This window comes from Cupressus sempervirens, chromosome 4 (genome assembly GCF_028749045.1).
Source record: "Cupressus sempervirens isolate cs-2001-9-10 chromosome 4, ASM2874904v1, whole genome shotgun sequence".
Lineage (NCBI taxonomy): Eukaryota > Viridiplantae > Streptophyta > Pinopsida > Cupressales > Cupressaceae > Cupressus > Cupressus sempervirens.
In genome coordinates this window covers 500,845,436-500,866,374 of record NC_143121.1, presented here as the reverse complement: position 1 = coordinate 500,866,374, position 20,939 = coordinate 500,845,436, and the positions used below count along the sequence as shown (strand labels likewise).

At 37.4% G+C, this 20,939-nt stretch overlaps 1 protein-coding gene across 1 annotated transcript in view; it reads right to left on the bottom strand.

Annotated features, from left to right (window-relative positions):
• The window catches only part of PAS1 (FKBP-type peptidyl-prolyl cis-trans isomerase family protein), a 324,212-nt gene that overhangs the window by 253,836 nt on the left and 49,437 nt on the right, over positions 1 to 20,939 (bottom strand). The window contains exons 5-6 of the mRNA XM_089825670.1: positions 18,199 to 18,321; positions 5,672 to 5,704 (exon numbers count right to left, since the gene is read on the bottom strand). Coding sequence (XP_089681796.1) covers positions 5,672 to 5,704; positions 18,199 to 18,321 — 156 coding nt within the window. The remainder of the gene's footprint in view (positions 1 to 5,671; positions 5,705 to 18,198; positions 18,322 to 20,939) is intronic.

Below are 20,939 nucleotides of genomic sequence, written 5' to 3'. Positions count from 1 at the left end.
TAATCTACATAAACTTAAAGAAACAGCAACAAAATCACCTTCCATAGATTATACTCTCTATAGAGAGATGATTGGATCCCTTATGTATTTGGCAAATACAAGACCTGATATTTGCTAGTTGTTAATGCCTTAAGTCAGTTTATGTGTGAACCAAAAGAGATTCACCTAGTTGCAGTTAAACACATTATGAGATACTTAAAAGGCACTCTTAATCTTGGACTCGAATATGAGAAAATTGTTTAGATTTACATGGATTCACTGACTCAAATTGGGGTTGAAGTGTTAAAGCCAAAAAAAGTACTCCAGGATGTTGTTTCAGTTTGGGATCAGCTATGATATCTTGGATATGCAGAAAGCAGTCTTCAGTAGCACAAAGCTCCACAGAAGCCCAATACATTGCAGCAACAATGGCCTCTTGAGAAGTAGTTTGGCTTAGAAAGTTACTTGTGGGATTATTTGGGCAAGCCATTAATCCTACGATTATTCATTGTGATAATCAGATTCCATCAAGCTTTCAGTAAATCCAGTTTTCCATGACAAGTCCAAGCATATCGAAATTCCTTATCATTATGTAAGAGATATGGTAGACAGAAATACTGTAAAATTAGAATACATTTGCATTGCAGATTAGACAATAGACATTCTCACCAAACCTCTCTCTAGAGTAAAGATAGATCACTTCAGAAAAAGACTTGGTATGGTTGAATTGTAATTCATTTGTATTCTTTAAATTATTAATAAAATATTTTTGTTAGGCTATTGACTATTATGGGTTCCACCATGTGTATTAATTATTTAAGAGGTGACGATCTCTGAGGTAATGAGTACTTGTATAAAAGACATTATGAGAGATGACAATCCCTCGGATAATGTATTGAATAGTATAGAACTACTGTTACATCTAGGTGAGTTCAAGATCATTTGTAACATAAGCATTTCTATGCCTATTAATCACAACTTGGATAAAGGAAACGTTTATTCTTCAGACTTTATCTTGTTTTCTAGTATATCTTATCTCAAGATCAAATTGTGATATAGGATTACCAGTTCCTATGAGTCACAACCTGGATAGATGAAGAATTTAATCATTCTTTAGATTTTATCCTATTGTATTGCATTATATGCAATACTGACATCAATAGTATAAATGATGAGTCATATCACAAGATGGTTATATGACTTAATATCATGTGTTCCATAATGTCATTTTCTCAAGAAGATTCAGATAGATATAGAGTATCAATCTATGCTTATTCATTGTAATTGATGATGCTAGATATGTTATCTCTCAGTATGATTATCAAGTTAAGAGGGAGTGTTAAATATTAACATTGATAATTATACTAGTTTGAGAAGTGCAGACGGCACCTTAATCTTCACCTATTATATCATAGATGGCATATATATACACCAACCTTGATATTAGAATGGGCGGTGATCCTTGGCAAAAATTACATTGTGTAATAACCATAACTAATGATTATGTTAGTTAAACTTTGTGTTACTTCCTTCTAGGCCGATTTTTACAAGAGGTGTTTGGCCGACCTAGATAGGGTCATGTCCCTTTAAGGGACATGCCCTTTGGTCTTGATATAAAGGGTAGGTTTTATTGTAGTTTGAGAGCACACAATAAACATAAGTCTTCTCCCTCAAGCAATAATACCTATTCAAATAGATTGTAGAAATAAATAAAAATCAGAACAGTATTCAACATTCTGATAACTCCTCCTTACTTCAGAATATTAAGATGATCATATTCAACAATCAAAGGATATTATCAAGTCTGAGATTTAGTACAGAATTTGCAGAAAATTTACAATTATTACGAACCTGATGGATAACTACGGACTTCAAAGGGATCTTGGAGTGCCCTCGTTGTGGTTGTGAAATTGTAATGCTCCTCATCAAGTCATTTCCAATGAGCTCCTATTCTTGGGGTTCTGAGTTTATTTGCCATGTCTTTCTAATGTTCAAAGTTGAGGCTATTAATGACCACTCTAATTGGACATTACACTTTGGTTAAGGATGAATTTTATAAATTTAAAAAAAAGGGGGGGAAGCAAAGACTAATATCGGTTTCTTATAGCTGCTCACACACACATTACAGGGATTAATAGAATTCCCTTAACCCCACATCAAAGCTTCATTAAGGGGAGATAAGCAAGAAACTAGAAAAGCGCTTAGCCAAAAGCTAGCATTATAGAATCGAGGAGAGAGTGGTTGAAGTATGAGAATAGGAAGACGGGTAAGGGGCGAAAAAAAGAGGAAGACAACATTCTGCTAGAGCAGAGATCTTGTAAAAAAGATTTGTGTTTTCTGTAGCAGTGGTTTTGTGAGATGTAAACATTGCAAACTATCAGTCTCAATGCCATTAGAAAATGGTCTTGGGACTCAGGGAATTCATGGTAAAACACGGCATGGTGGTCCTTAATCTAAGGCCCGAACATTGGAACTTGTTGGGATAACAATGGCATACGAGAACTGTTATGAGTGTTTGGTGTGGGATGCGTATCACTGAATGCACGCGACCTGGAGAGTTTAATAGAGAATGTTAGTTACAGCAGGTTGTTCATTGAGAACACGGAGTCACATTGCCGTACACGCATATTCTAGTGTTTATATCAAGCTGCATTCACAGGGCAAAAAAGAAATCATTATGCACACAACCAACTGGGAGGATACATCACAGTGCATAAGCATAGTCTTTCTGGGCTGATTCACTTATGGCCAATAATCGCTGTGGAGTTTAACATATCCGCTGAGTGAAGTCTGTAAACAAAATACACTACCATCCATTCTAGGGAGTGAGGATAATGCAGAGACTTTTTTATAAATAGTTCTGGATAGAACCTTGTTGCTTATAACGCCAGTGACATCTACAAATTGCAGAACGGGGACAACATCTAGTAGGATTGAAGGTGCAAGACATATACGCTGACATTTGGTGGATTGACTGTAGCTGTTTGCAGCTACTGGGGATTCCCTTGCACAATTAATCACAGTAAATCAGTCCCTACAGATTGGTATGACCATCTCTGTTTCTTATGATTGTAGTTACTTCTGTGAGTGAACAAGTGGAATGTTTGGAAATTTTGAATTTTAAAATCTACTGGGCATATTACGGGTAGTCTGAAATCTATATGCATATTGTTATATTGTTACAAATCTTTCATTTTGGAAAACTCTAAGCAAAGTCAACAAAAAAAAACTGCAAATTAAACCCGAACAAAAATAGTGATAACTCTTAAAGCATGAAACAGTTGTCAGTAATTCCAAGGGATGAAGATTTGAAACCAAACTATCGGAAAACAAGGGTAGGACATTTCAAAGTATGACCAAGCGAATCAGTAACTATGGATCAGTATGAGAGAAATTGAGTTCTGATTTTGATCACTATTCCTCATAAATCTTTTGTTGTATTGCGATGACTTGATGTCTTCTCTGCTCTGTTTTCTCTATACTCAAGTCCCTGACCTTGCAATGGTAGCTGTATACCACCTTCACTTAGTGGATTTAAGACTTCTTTGACGCTTCATTTGTAAAGCATTTATAAACAAATCTGTGATCCTCTTTGGTGCACAACATACCTCCTCTAATATCCTCTAATAGCCAAACAGTGGTCATAATGTGAGGAGTTGTCTCTTGCATCATGTCCCTTCAAACAACTAACTTAATCACATACCTAGTCGGTCTTAACCTTTGTTTACTAATAATGCCATTAATTAACTAATCCATTCTTTGGTCAAACCATTTATTCTTCTCCTTGACAGAAATAGTATAACAAATTATGGAATGCCTTTATATCCTCTTCTTGGACAGAGATGTATTTATTATTATCTAATTTAAGGGAGAGATGTCCTTATGCCTTCGATTGATCTATTTGTTCTCTTCTTGAACAGTGATGTATTTATTACTATTTAATTTATGTGAGCAATGTCCTTGTGCTGTTGATCAGTGCCCTTTTCCTTGAGTTCTTGTCTTCATGAAAGAACACAGTTATTTCAGTATTAATAAGGTTACCATCCATAATATATAATCACCTCTTATCAGCTGGGTATTGTATTGGTAGTATATATTAGCTTAATATAAAGGTCTTCTTAATAACATTGCTGCTCTTTTGTCTTTGTTTTCTGTGACTTGTTCTACAATTTGGTGATCTTTGGCTTTCATTCAACATTATAGTTATTGTAGTTTCCCATTTCTGAAAATTGCTTTCCCACGAGCAATCTTAGACCTGCATTTTAATACCAGGGTCCCATATGAGTCTGTGGAATGTTCCAACGCATACTCCTAGTTTTATGCTAATGATACTGACTTCACAAAGCTTGTCAAACTCTTGCTAAGAAATCTTTAAACTTAATTGTTTCCTTTACTGCCTTTTAATTCCTTGATTGCTGCCTTTGAGTGATTGCAAGCTGGGCAGATCTTCCACCTCTCTTAGGTACCTAGGTGCTTTGCCGGAAAATCACTACATCTTGGGCACCTACTTCTTATGAATTGAAATATGTGTATGCTTCGAGTGCAACCATTTAGCCTAGAGAAAAATTTGGTCACTCTATGGGTGCAAAACCCTTGGCAGATAATGCATACTTGTTGGGCTCAATACATGGTCTGATTTGAATTTTTCCAGCCTTTGCTAAAACTTGGCTTAGCATGGGCAAGAATGACACCCTGTGGGACTCAATTTCATGCCAAGCACCTGAGCTGAGATTCTCCACTCCTTGGGCTCAACATGAACTTGCTTATTCTCAACCTCTAAACCCACACTGTAATATCAAATAAGTTTGCCCTTTCAAACATTTTACACCAGAAATCATTTTGTTCATCAGTCTAGACTTCATGCTACTTGCATCTTGAATGGCCAGCAGAAATGATCAAGTGCTTGGGCTCCAAATTTGATTCACCTGGAATTTTAAATGTTGACAATTTGACATGTTCAATTCAGATTCCATTTGTATTTCAATTGGATTCTCATCTTTATCAGATTCATATGCATGCTGAAGCTCACTTCCACTTAAAGATCAGATTTTAAACCACAGAGTGGAACATGAGTTGCAATTGAAAATCGTCCATTTCTTATAAGCCTTCACTTACATCCAAGAAAAAATGTCCAAGACTTAGACCTCTAAAACCTTCAAGACTTTTTTATTTTGTGAAGCTACTCTAAAATTAACACCTATTAACAGCCAAAAATGAAACAAGGGGTCCCCACTGCAATGGGACGATGGTATGAAAAGGTCACAGCAGGCCCCTTTTCTACGCTTACGAGCTCACAGGGAGCAGTATGAGCTATAAGTGTGGCAATATGAGCTATAAGTATAACTTATGAATTGGTCCCACTTAAGGAGAAGACATGACATTCTCAAAAGATTTGAATTTTTTTATGGCCTTAAAACAATTATCCTTTCACAAGCTATGGGCTATATTTTCTTTCCCTTATATAGCAAAAGTTTCAATAGGGATAAATGTAATTGAAAACTTAAGTACAATGACTCAAGTACTGTTTTAAACTCTTCAAATATTTAAATGAAATTCAACTGTACTTAACATGCACCAGGAGAAAAGAAAATTAATTTTGAAATAAATTGATCAACTGCATGATGCAAACAAAATTCTAATCTGACAGTTCATCTTTCCAAATGACAAATGGGTCCATGGCAACAATACACACCTGCTTAGTAATGCCCAAGTCATCACTTATAATCTGGAAAGCACAAACAAGGGTATTAGTTCAAGGAATTGATAACAGCATATTTTTTATGTCACATATTTGCAATTTTCATGAATGAAAGTAGCCATCCAGCAATTACAAAAATAACAACACTGAAAAGAAAACCAACAGCAATAATAAATAAAATACATGGGACATGAATGAGAATCCATAGAAACCTGTTGTGATAATAAAACTGAAAGAATATTTCTGAAGGCATACAAGGAAAATGTGAAACAAACAGTGGACTATTTAACACATACATACATTTATCCTGGAATTTTACATCCATTGATAAAACCACACATGAGACAGAGAAAATAAGAAAATTCCTTCCTTTTGTATCTGAAATTCAATGTTCATTTAGTTTCTCAGTTTTTCTTTCTGAAGCAGCTTTTAAATAGTTATATAGTTTTAAATGGTAATGTTGATAATGGAGGAGTTAATTGTTGAGTGAATCTGAAATTTTAGTTAGACAGAGCCTGCTATTCATTGCATCCCTAACATCAATCCATCTAGAAATAAAATGATTATACATTAATAAAGTCAGCTCTCACTCATGCATCTTGCTTGGTACCCCAAGAAAACTCCATTGTGGGCTTTGTTTTGTCAGTTAATCCTGAAGTTCAAGACAGCTGTTGGCCTCCCAATCAATTTGCAAACTGTATCTGTCTTTGGCCTTTTCCAACAAACAAGTTTGCAGGGCATGATCACATCAGAGTAAAAAATGATAAGAGCAATGGAGCAGAAACAAAGGCAAAGTCAGGCAAACCCAACAGCTTTTTTGGCAAACACTTATATTGATCAAGACCCTATCACAGCACTGCCTAGCCACCTTCCACAAAACTTATGGTCCCCTTTGAATTCAGTGGCAGAGAATGTTACAGCAATTCTGTATATTTGTTATTTACAATGTCACTGGAGATTATAAAGTGTGCTGACCTATATTTGCAATTATTGACAATGTTTGAAATTTGAATCATGAATTTACAGTGGAGAAAGCATGAATGGATGGCATAGGTGTCGTGGTGTTTGACAGATGGCAGTTTGGGAGGTGTCTGAAATGTATTATGTCTCTGCTTTCTTTGAATATTTGAATGCATGCACCAGGTTTTGGGAATATTACACCATTTTCGTAGTTGTTTTAAGGTTAAATAGGATTGCTTTTTTGAGTTGTTGAAAGAATTCATATATTAGGGAGTCCTTTTAGGGTGATTCCTGTAATATAGGATCTTAAAAAGAAAAGCATTATGTTTATTCTTATTGAACAGAGACGAAGAATCGAAGCGCGGTAAATCTTTGCATGCTTCCATAATTCAGCCCAAAGTCTCACATGGTATCAGCGTAGCAAAATTATTCCAAGAGAAAAATGCAATCAGATAATTTTGGTGGATCTGAGATGAAGAAAATTTAGACTGTTATGGAGAGGCCTCTAATCCAGACAGGTATAGTACATGGTTGATCACTCTATTTCATGTTCACATCAAAAAGGTCCTTTTTCTGGATGAAGAGTTTATTGCACAGATCTTATGAGACGTGCTACATGCAATTTGTATCTGCCACTAAAGAAAGAACATATTCATACCCTGTTGTATATATCTTTGTACTGTCTTTGATTTTTTTTATTGTGGAGGAGGTTAAGGTCAAGATGTTTTCCATGTAACCAATTTCTCATAAGTGCACAATAATTTTACCATTTCTAATCTCCAACTCTAGAGTGCGAGGATTCATCCAGGAAAGAAGTTCTTGATGTATTTGGAAACAAAAACTTATCAAAGCAACAAGAATCATGCTGAAAAAATGATGAATATTGGTGAAGAAGAACTAATAGCATGGAGGCATATGGTAACCACAATTCATAGAAGGGAGGAAATATTCTATCAGCTTTGGCATGGGTGGGCTTCTCACATAATGGATAGACGGCAAAGAAAACTTAGAAAAGTAATCCACAACATCTGCCACCCCATATGAATTTCTCAATTTCCACAGATATACTTTTCAAAGGAAAAAATAGTCTTTCAAAGGGAATGTCCTGGAGGAATACGCATGCAATGTGTTAAGTTTTCATATTTTAGGGCAGAGAATGGTGAAAAATTACTTGCACATTATGTTTTGGTGTGTTCCTTATTCACCACCCAACACATATAATATATATAAGATGAAGACATGACACTTGAGATGGGGCCAATTAAGCTTTCCCACTTAATTGAATTAACATATAATAAAATAATATATCTCATATTATCATTATTATATTGCCATTAAATATGTAGCCACTCTTTGCTTACATTTGCAGATTTAACTATTTATTGTTGATCTTTGTTGTAAAGGCCACAAACATCAACACTCCCTCTTGCACTTGAGAAGAAGATCAAACAATAAATCTCAAGTCTATAAAAGACCTCAACTTCTCTATCTTCACAATTGGTAGAGGTACCAAAAACATAACTTCAATAGATCTCAAATCTATTATTTATCCCATACATCATTTCATGATGTAAAACTCATACAGATCTCAAAGTCATCATCATATGCTCTTAAGTATTAGCCTCTTGAGTCTAACTGACTCGACCGATATCAAATCCATGATATCAAAAGCATTGGCCGAATATCAAGTCCATGATATTCACTAAATGCTTCGAGTGGTGGCTTCCCAACATCAAGTCCATGATGTCACCATTTACTCAACCTATGGATCCAAGATCGAAGAGTTACAAGGACTTAATTGACATCAAATCCATGATGTCACCCATACTAGTATCCGGACATTAAGTCCACCAAGTACTAAATCCAACATCAAAACCATCATGTCACCCGTACTGGTATCCGAACATTAAGTCCACCAAGTACTAAATCTGACATCAAATCCATTACGTCACTTGTACTAGTATCCGGACATTAAGTCCACCAAGTTATCAATCCTTGAATTGAGAAGACTCAAACCATGAGAATTTTCTATTTATGTCACTCAGTCTAGATTTATCTCAGAATTAATGGTTTATACAACCAATTTTAATTCTTTAACTCGTACTCAGAAATGAATATAATGTAATATCCCTATTGACATTCAACCTTAAATAGAAAAAAAAAATTTGCTATGTTTAGAGTGCACCTGGAGATGTCTGAATGCTCTTGGAAATGATTTCCTTTGATATTTGTTGGCTTCCTCTGTGCACCTCAGAAGTGTTTCACCTTCAATAGTGAATTCCCTCTCAATCAATATGATCGATATTGTCACCAGTTGACTAGACCATCTACTCCCTTTGAAGCCAAGTTTATCAACTTCTTGACCACTTTGAAGATGACAAAATCCCTCTAAATTTGAATTTCATATGTGTTCGTCCTAAGATAGATTAGGAATAGTTCATAAAGCTAAACTATCTCGAACACAAATACAAATGATGAAGCATACAAGATTTATTTAAAATTCATATGGATAATAAAACATGAAATACTTATCTTTTATGAATTTCAAAGTATTTCTTCTCGTACGGTGAGCCCATATAATATCACACATGAATCAACTTTTATATGATTGTTGAATCTACAATGGATGTGCCCCACATTCTCTGTTCCACATCACACTTTCTTTCTCCCTATTAATACAACTTTTACAAAACAATGAACCAAAACGCAGTCGTTCCCCAAAAACTGGCTATTTGCTTTGCTTCGATGTAGCAATTAGAATGCGAAAGGAAACCAATACGACTCAAGAAATATTTCAATCTTCTTGTTTAAGCAGTCTAAATCAAATTTCCACAACCATTACCATTTAACAAAATTTAAAGTCGATTTCACAGCCTCATTCAATCTACTACGTTCACAATGGAAGACTACAAGAAATCATGGAGCCCCCGCCTTTGCTAGAAATCATGTAGCCCAATCTCATGTGACAAACACATCCTTAGGTTTGGACAAATCGACACCCCCTCAACCTTAGTTCTAAGTCTGTGAAATTGAAAGTTGAGCGCCTTCATCCCAAACCCACGATCTCATATAGGCAACAAGCTCATTCTCTACAACCCACATAGCACCCTGGTAGCTCGTTCATTTACTACGACATCCACAATCAGACTTCATAGGCCCTCAAATTTGCCAGAAACTTGATGTGAATGCTTTTCTCTTATCTTCTTACTGTGGTTGTTTGAACTGCTTCAAGGTTTATAAGGCCTTGCTATTTGCAGAAGACAACCCACCGATAAGCGATATTCTGTAATCATCACCGATGAGAATATAATTCCTTCGATCCTTTACAGTCACAACCTTTCATAAACACAGCACGCCATGTTAGACTAAATTAACATTAAGATGGACTGTAATGGATCCTTTGAAGATTTCATATCAATTTAATGGTTTTTATCCATTTGCATAAGAGGCCAATAATTGAGATGGCTAATCTTCAAAGAGTTCATTACGTAGCCCGATTATTTGAAGTTTCTATTGCTGCCTCGTCTTCTTCAATTCATGGAATGGGTGGACTAATAAGATTTTACTTCCCTCGCAAGAGCAATATCAATAATATTGATCACTCAGCACATACTATCCTTGATAAGGATCGAATAGAGCTTACTCATGTCAACCATTTAAATGGCAAAGCGAAAGTACAAGGCCACGGATGGGCAACATATAATAAAATTCCACTGTGGGACAATTATTCCAGTTTTCAGTTCGCCCTTCAAAGATCAATGATAACTTCACTGGCAATGGACAAACTTTATTCCTCGGACCTCCTCGATTGAAGCCTCCTAATAATTTTTCTGGAGAATGGCTTGGCCTCTTTACATCTACAATGTTTACCGTATAGATTAATGGATTAACACACACAGATAATGAACACGAACAGCAATACTCCTTTATTCGCATATGCCAACAGATTACATAACTAGTGATAAGATGAGTTACAATGTACCCAGACGGGGTATAAATACTTTTCGCCGAACCTTCCCGAAGGAGTCCGTCGGCTACATAATATGTCCGCTACAAACTATTTACCGACGATGTCGGCTACAAAGTACAAAATCTACTAACGACACCACCCCGTCAGCTACACAATGTTTACAGATGACATTATCCCCCCAAAATGAAAAAGTCATCTCCGGACAACAATTACAAAATATCTGAGACAAATTAACAAAACAAAATACATTAACTGACTAACAAGATACATCTGATTCTGTCACACCACTTTCACATTCATCCCGTGCCTGCACCAAACTAGTCTCCAACCCACGCTACATTTGTAGCCTCTGCTAAGACAATACTGTCTCCTTAATCAAGCTAACCTTGATAGCCACCCATGCTGCTTTCTCTGCTTCCAACTCTAGGTTCACTAAGCTAAGTGTTGTTGTACTGCTTTCAACTGGATAATCAACTCCTCCAGAGCTCTCTTTGCATCCACTAAGACAGACTCACGTCCAACACCTACTCCAAGTGCCTCTGGTACATAGATGCTCCCTGCCTGCAGAAGCTCCAAGTCTCATCAACTGGTCAGACTTCCCACAACTGATAACCACAACGACTGGGGGTCTAGGGGACAACGCCCCCAGCGGAGTCGAGGGACAGCACCCCTCGCCACCAAGACCAAATTAGCACTTCCAAAGCCACACAAAACATCATTTTCATAATTTTCTTTTGATCCCATACTCTTTCTAGCAACTACTTGCATTTTTATTTTTTATTTTTTTTGTAAGAATGAAAGTCGCGGGAGATCTCACATGAAAGAGGAACTTCCAAACTCTCGCTAAAAACCACAACCACTAATCCAAGGTAGAAATGGACTCGAGATTTAAAGGAGTAGAAAAATTATCTTGCGGGAGGTTAAAACAAAAACAATCTAGCATCTGCGGGGATACTATGTTGTCCGCGGAAGAAAAAAAGATATGCCATGGGGATAAAAAGCAACCCGTGGGTCACCCTTCGTGGCAAAGGTGTAAGCGGACCCGTGTCCACGGCCATGTGACCGCGAGACACTCAGGTAGTGTCCACGGGACACCCTATCCTCAAGACACTCAATCCGCGAGACCACTTCTGCTCTTTTTTTCTTCTTCTTGGCGAAACTTTCTTTCCAGACACCTGCATGATCTTATCCGGCATCTAAATGTAATCATACACTTGAGTGATCCCCGTCACCTATCTTTTCAAAGCACATTGAACCACAGATTGAGCTCTAAAGCACTTCTTCCCAATAATTGAAGAGATACTTTGTCTAAAAAGGGCTCCTTTTGAATCCCCCTTAGAAGAATCCCCCATATCCCTCCCTCGGAGTCGAACTTTGGGCGACCGCTTCTTTGAATGCCTCTTTATGGAGTCCGGCACAACCAATGGACAATCCTCATTATCTTGATCAGTGGCCCATTGTGCTTGCAATTGCTTCTCCTCGAGTTTGTTCAGATTATATAACCTTTCCCTCAGACTTTCCATGCTGCGTACCATGAATTCCATTGGCTACCACGTCAACTATATTCTTGATTTTAGAACCTTCACTCTGTATTGCTGAAGTTTTTATTGAGCATGTTCTCTTTATTTCCTGTGCAAACCGTACAATGTGTTTTCCCTGCTGCCGGCACCCTTCTAATAGATCAATGGTTCATCGTAACCTTTTCTTTCTGCGCAATCGTACTGTGGGATCTTTCCTTTTTCTAGGTTCATACTATATGTTCTTCCCTTCAGCTTCAGCCGTAACCGCCTTTCTTTCTTCCACTTCTCTATATTCCTTCGAACATTCATTTCCCTCTTCTTTCTCACCTTCATCCACCCTTAACATATTACAGCTTGGAAAGAGTTCATATCCTCTATCTGCCAGTGGTAAAGACCGTTGACAGAATCCAAATCGTCGTTTGTTGATCCTCCTTCCAACCACAGGACTTCCTCCTGATCTGGTTCCATACGCTGCCTCCCTTCATCTTCTACTTCAAAATCTAAGTTCAAAGCTTCTTCCCCCACCATCTGGATGTGCAAATCAATGACGAATTTTCTCCCTTTGCTTTCAAGTGATAAAGTGTTTTTCTTCCAGTCATGTTTAACCCTAGCTTGAATAAGCCAGCCAAAGCCCAGAATGGCATCGTATCCTTTTCTCTTTAGCGGGATCACAACAAAGTCAACCAGGAATGGTTGTGTGCCAATCGTCACCGGTTGTGCCATCAGAATGCCAAGAGGTTTAATGCCTTGTTGGTCCGCTGTCAACGTCTAGAATGTAGGTGGCCATAGTGTCAATTGTCCCAGCTTCCTCCAGGTGCCCTCAAGTAAGACATTTACGCCTGACCCTCTGTCAACTATTGTGTCTATGAAAACATGTCTGAGGATCCCCCTATGTTTGCCGTTGTACAATCCCACGCAAAATGACCCCACAAATTACATGCTCGACATTGAACGATCGGCCGTCCATTTGCATCATATTGGATTCGACTTCGGCTCCCATTATTATTGTTATTGTTCACATTGTTGTTGTTGATTTGCCCTCTACTATTATTTTTGTATCCACCCGAAGTGGCACCATCAATGTTTGCATTTCCATTCCCTCCAGACGTTGAAGCTACCTATGTCAAGAGCACTTGTTGAGGTCCTCTGGTTTTCATGTTGAAGGGGCATTCTTTTGTGGAATGTCCCATGATCTGGCAGATGTCGCAGAATTGGTTCTTTGGACAGGACCCTTTGGTATGACCATCCATCTTACACTCCATGCACCACAGCTCACTTCCCTTGGTCTCCTTCTACATGTTTTTAAACTCCTTCATCATGCGGATCATGTCCTTTTGTAGGGCGCAGACCTTCTTGCTATTGTTTTCATCATTACTGCTATCCTCTCCCGAGGACGCGTCGTCATCTGAGTCGGAGGAATTACTCTTCTTCTTCTTTCTCGTCCTCTACTCGCTTTCCAAGTTCATCGCTCTATTGTATGCTTCTGTGTATGATGACAGTGGCACAATTTTCATCTTCTTTCGCAACTTCGGGCGTAGGCCTTCCACGAACCATCTTTTTTGCAATCCGTCCACCAGCTTATTTTCTATTTTACTTATCAAATCTTTTAATTTCCTAGCGTAGACGCGGACAATTTCATTCTTCCCTTGCTTCCTATTGTATATTTCTGCTACAATTTCGTTGTCGTCGTGGAGTAGTTGAAATTCTGCTGTAAACTCCTTCTTAAGGTCATCCCAAGTGGTTAAGTTCTAGAGATCTGCATTGGCGAACCAATCAATTGCAAAACACCGTAGGGTTGCCGAAAACTACCAGACCCATTCGTTTGTATTTGTTATGCCATTTGCCCTCCAAATCGTCTCGCATGTCTTGCAATGTCGGATCGGGTCGGCCGTACCATCACCATCGAATTTCGGCAACTTTTCCTTTGGTCCTGCCATCACTACTAGATTTTGTGCACGGGTGTTGTTCGGTCTTGCAACACCACCGCTGTTCACTACCACACCGTGACTTTGCACTCCCACACCGGCGAACTGTTCTCCCACACCTGTGATCTGCAATCCCACACCAGCGGACTGTACTCTCACACCGGCGGACTGTTCTCCCACACCGGCGATCTGCAATCCCACAACGGCAGACTCAACAACTGCGAACCTTGGTGAAGAAGGATCTTCTAAAGTTGTCCCCTGCGGAAGTGTATCCCAAACGAAGAGTTCACTCCACACTCATGCTCCCTCGGCACTCCGAGCCATGCGAGTCGATTTTCTTCCGTCTGAATTCTCTTCCCTCGATGAATACAAATTCAAAAACTCCTCCCTTGCTTCCTCCACCAATTCCACCCACTGTCAAGTCTCCTCAAACAATTCTTCAACGCTCCTATTTCCGTCAACAATCTTCTAAAATCTCCACACTGAGTTCACTCCACACTCGTGCTCCCTCGGCACTCCGAGCCGTGCGAGTCGATTTTCTTCCGTCTGGATTCTCTTCCCTCGACGAATACAAATTCAAAAACTCCTCCCTTGCTTCCTCCACAAATTCCACCCACTGTCGAGTCTCCTCCAACAATTCTTCAATGCTCCTGTTTCCGTCAGCAATCTTCTGAAATCTCCTTCGGCACTCGGCCTGTTGTGCCAAAATTAAATTTTCTTGCGCAGTACAGATTCCATCTTTGCCCTTGACCTTATTTCAATCCTTGTTAAGCTGATTTGGCATTAATCTTCATTCCTCCCACCTTCCAGGTTCATAGGGCAACGGCGCCAAATGTTTACCGTATAGATTAATGGATTAACACACATAGATAATGAACACGAACAGAAGTACTCCTTTATTCGCATATGCCAACAGATTACATAACTGGTGATAAGATGATTTACAATGTACCCAGACGAGGTATAAATACTTTCCGCCGAACCTTCCCGAAGGAGTCCGTTGGCTACATAATATGTCCGCTACAAACTATTTACCGACGACGTCCGCTACAAAGTACAAAATCTACCAATGACACCACCCCATCGGCTACACAATGTTTACCAACAACATGCAACAGATGGAAATGTATCGAATCAGATTGTTGCCGTGGAGTTCAGTACATTCAAGAATCTTCCATATGATCTACTCCTTTGTACTTCTGTGAACATCTCCTTATGTTCAATTCTGCCCATGAATCTGAATGGATCTACCTTCAAGCGGTTAAGCTTCTCACGAAGGAACCCATACTAATACCATGTTAAGTTTTCAGATTTTAAGGTAGAGAATGGTGAATAATTACCTACACATTATCTTTTGGTGTGTTCCTTATTCACCACCCAACACATATAATATATATATATATATATATAAGATGAAGAGTTGCGTCTTCCAAAAGACATGACACTTCAAATGGGACCAATTAAGCTTTCCCATTTAACTGAATTAACATATAATAAAATAATATATTTCATATTATTATTATATTGCCATTAAATATGTAGCCACTCTTGGCTTACATTTGCATATTTAATTATTTATTGTTGATCTTTGTCATAAAGGCCACAAACATTAACACAATGGATGAGAAAGGAGTTGCCAAATGATTATAAAGTCCACACTGTCATGTATAATATGTTTGGGCAGCTTTGAGAGTGGGAATTTTTTTTTTATCTCTGATTCTGTTGCAGACTATGTCAAGTTGATGAAAATTATTTTCGAATTTGTAAGCCAGTCAAAATTTTCTTACAGGTTCCAAATTCATCCTACTATGGGGTGCTTCATGGTGGGGTTGAATAGATGCTAAGAGTATAATATTAAGGAGTTTTACAGAGATGGCAGCTCATTAATAAATTGTAACCCAATGGAGAACTTTTAAGGAGATCGTCAAGACCCAAATTCAAAATATTCCAAATGTTAAGTGTAAGGTAAAGAAGACTGGGTGATTAATTTGTCTATTGAACAACCATCTACATTTATAGATAGTGTCTAATAATAACTTTCAGATTAAAATTAAATTTTTTTGTACTCCGAGTTCAGTATTGTTAATTGTTTGTTTGGTGTTTCAAAATGTTGTGTTAGTTCTTAAATGAATATTTATGTCAGTCAAAAAGTCTAATAAAAATATTATGGGGTCAAGTTGTATCATTATGTTTAGAATAGGGTCCATTTTTATTACTTCAATATACGAGTCATTAATTTTCATGACATTAAAAGAAAGTAAAAAAAATTAAAATGTGAAGAAAAAAAATATATAAAAGTTTTCCCTTTTTGGGACATCAGAGAATTTTAGCCCGATGCATCAATGAATTTTGAAGTGAATTAATTGAAGCTTAAAGCAGATTATTTTAAGACATTTTAATATTAAAAAGGAGATCAAAAGGGGACAAAAGAGGAAGAAGATGAAAGACATAAAGGGAAGTTGAAGAGCCACTAGGTCGAGCTTAAAGAAGGGGAAGAAGCAAAAACAATCCTCCAAAGTGATTAACACCATCACAAAACTTAGAATATAGTAAAAAAAATTAATATGCATTCAAATATTAAAACTGAGCTAGATTAATCTTAAAGCCAAAGGCCAGATATGATCAACCCAGCTGGTGAAACTGGTATTTCTGTACTCTTCTCCTTGATTTCTGTCATGGTAACTAAAGAACTTCAATGTATTGTTGAAATTGGGTCATCAATTGACTGACAAATAGTAATTAAAATAATTTTAAAACGGTTATCATGCCATTTGATTTAGTAATCATGAGACAAAAAAATTAAGATATTTTCTTAAAGTCCAGTCTAGAGAGAACTGCAGTTTGAACCTGATTTAAATGAATATGTCAGACCATCCTACCAAATATGGTTATAACAAGAGCAACTGACTATGCCATAATTGACTAGAAAATGATTGGATGATGCCAAGTTCATGTAGTGTTCTGCATTGGAAGATGAGTGTTTCATGACTCATCTGGTCTCTATGAGGTTAACTTCGTGATTAGTTAAAAAATTATTTTTCCACACTGTAACCCCCACTATAACCTAGAACATATTTATTTTTCTTACATACAATTAAAGTGACTTGGAAGCATAAAGGTCAATTTCATTTTTTATCTGATTCGACTTGACTTGCAGTTTTAATTTTTCTTGGAGTTCAGTCTATAAGAAATTACAATTTAAACCTGATTTGACTTGAATATGTGGTAACCTCCTACCAACTATGGTTAAAACAAGTACAACTGAATATGTCATAAATAATTAGTAAATGATAAGATGGTGTCAAGTTCAAGCAAGTGTATTCTGCCTTGAAATATAAGTGTTTCATGATTCATCTGGCTTCTATGAGGGACAACTTCACGATTACTCAAAAGATTTTTCCCACCTGTAGCACCCTCTATGCCTTAGGAACATATTTATTTTTCTTACACACAGATAAAGTGACTTAAAAGCATAAAGTTCAATTTGCATGTGCCATGGGCTTCTTGTTGGAGTAAAGTCACACATGAGCCATTGTCATCTTTAAAACCGACCATAAGGAACACACTTGGCAGTTGCCACCAACATTAGGAGTTAAGCTCACCCAGTATGTCTATAGCTTTATAATTTTCCAAACTCTCTCTATCAAGATGGTTCAGTAGTCATTCTTGATCAACCACCTCTACTTCTTCTTAGGATTATGCATTGCATCTATTCTCCTAGTTTTTATTATCCTCTATTTACTCGTATATTGTAACATTTTCCCTTCTATTGTTTTCAGGGTCGGAACTAGTTTTAAGTGCTATATGCAATAAGCATTGGTTGTACTTTGAAGTCCAGCTGACCAAGTCCAGTCACTGAGAGACAATAACACAATTTGAATTTCTGTCCTCTTTCTTTATGTAATGTGTTTCTCAAAGTGCAGTGCTCAAATACGGATATGCAGTTGCTCAATAAATGTAATTTCAAGTCCAGGGAACAAAGAGCTATTAACATATATTTGCAATAAATTATTATCTGAACTTACAATAAAGATACCCATACTAGCATGTTCCTCTCTTCATGGAAAGTCAGCAATGATGAGGCATCAAATCATCTACTTAAAAATTCATGCAAACACAATGCACCAGAAAATTTTAGATTCATACCTTGACCTTAAAGAAGTCTAGCAGTTCAATCTCAAAAAGTAGCTCTTCGCTCACTGGATAATCTTCAGGAACTTCAACTGGACAGTTCTCGTCACCATAGTGGAACTCTGATTTTATTCTTAACTGCAAACGGAAACAAATGCCTATAATATATATATATCTGTTCAATAAAAGTTATTATGCCAAAACTAACTATGTTGAATATTTGATACTGTAAAACAACACATTTTAATAATACAATGAATGTGTATATAAAATTATTATTTTATTTTTGTTGCTAATATTTTTAATTTATATTCCAAAAAGAACAAAATAACAAGCCTCCCAGCTGTAGTGATAGACCTCTTAAGTATTCCTTCCAAAGCCAGCACTGTCAAGGTCAGAGGATAATGTCCTGCAGTTCAAAACCCTACTGTAATAGGTCCAAAATAACAAAGTCTACCCTGCGAATCAATGCCAAAAGGAATAAGATATCACCCGGAGGTCACCATTATCGCTAAGAAATTATCCAACACCACTGTGCACCTTCAAATTGGTGTATAAAGAAAGTTATCAGGTCTCTGAGGGCGCTCTGTCACACCTTGCAAGTATCGGCATTGACAAAAATGGTCAACCAGTCAATAAAGCCTCATAAAACACACCAAACATCAAGTCTGTGCCAACCAATTTTCTCATAAAGCCTTCAACCATACGGAATAAACCAAACCTAAGTGTAAAATAGTTTTCAATCAAACACACTGTTGTAGGTAATTAAAATAGCCATAGCAGCACCTTCAATAAATTCCAGCTTCATATTATACCATATGCTCATCATGAAAACCTCTAGCTAATTCCCATAAGATCAAGGTGATGCCTCTAACGAAGGAAATAAAACTGCAAAGTTAACATTAGATATCCCAAACCCTGATGCCATGCTGAAATTGATCCTGTAGAGCCTGTCTTAGCTATTCTATCCTCCTAAGAAATTACGGAAGCTACACGTCGCTTGGAAATTAGACATAAACAGTTTTCCCAGCAACAGCAAACCATTTGCAACAATTTTCAGGACTACAAATCTTGAAACTATACTTCCGATGCATATAAAGTTGGTACAGCCCTACTAGAGCAAATGGAAAACCTTCAAATTTGAATGAATAGAAAACTCAACACAAATCCAATGTCATTTCTACACAAAATCTTTGCAAACAATCATCAAAACAACATGGAATGTATACTATCCATGGAAATCTTCCTTAGTTTGGAAGCCTTGAACTATAAATTGTGAGAATCCAAGATGATTCCTGTGTGGAATCACTCTACCAAGTACAGAGGAACTTTCACAGTTCACCACCAAAACTAGATATCTTTGATGAGAATTTTCATCTTCAATCAAATCTTGCATGAACTTTTGTTCATTCAGGCAACACCCATCTTCTGCATTTCTTTGACTAATACAAACAAGAACCTAAATGCTCCTTGTACAGAGTTGGAGGGAAAAGCAAGCAATTTAAAATTCAAAAGAACTCATTTCCCTCTAAAGGCCTTTCAGAATATAAAATCAACTTATGTTCAAGTCCATACTTCCCTTGCATGCCCCCTTAAGGTGAGTAAGTTAAAACACTAAAGTGAATGCTATAAAATCAACTTTAGTGTAATAATTTGAATAATTACATCCACGTTGAAAATGCCACCAAGGCGCCAAAAACTGAAATTGATCATGCCATGAAGAGTCTAACGCTGAAGAATGCTGTTTGGGATGCCAAAACAAGCATTTACTGAAAACAGCAATGCACCCAAGAATTGTGGAGAAACCTAGAAGGCCAAAAATGCTAGAAAAGTGCTATTGCAAACATGTATACCAACTGAGCTCCAAACCACCACAAGATGCCAAGATAAAACCTAAACCAAGGTCTCCAAGAAAGTTGGAGTCCTCCCAACTCACCTAGAGAGAAACCCTAGAAACTAGTCAACACTTACAGAACAACATAGCATAAAAATGGGGGATTACATTGCAAACCTGATGCAACTAGAATAGCTCTTTGACAAGGTAAGGTCACAATAACTTTGGTAAGCTCCAAAACCGGATTAGTTCCATAGTCCCACCAATGGTTGAGGCAATTAGGTAATTCAAGTATAGGTTCCCCAATTGTCCACCTATCACAACTAACTCACCTATTCCTGCAACCACACCCAAAGCTTCACCAAACCCTGATTGGACTCTTCACCTTCCAAGTCTATCACACAAGCACCCCCTCGAGGCTTTAGACAACCCATCCTATTTAGAATCATCCATATATGAGGTTGCAAACTTCACTACAAATACCCACAAAGAGAATCTAAAACAGGCCTAAAATAGACCTAAAATAATTAGGCCTCCAAAATGTGTTTTTGGGCTATAACTCTAAATCTTCCCAAAACACCTCAGGGACAAAACTGATATCCAGACACCCATTTCAGAGATCTAAAAGATTCCAAAGAACTAGGGCTCCAACCCACTTCTAGGTTGCCAAACCACAAAACCCTAGATTTAAGGATTTAAGGCTTCAGAGCACTTCTAGAACAATACCCACTTGCCAAACTTGAATGTTCCAAATATGGACACACTCCATATGTTCAAATGAAGCTACTACAATGGACCAATGCCATTACCAACCTTCTGCAACATTTACTCTCAAACCCTCTCTAGTCGCATATACAAATGCCTAGCTTACATAACAGAATTTAGTATGACTAAGGTGGGGAACAAAGGTTTTGAATGCAGA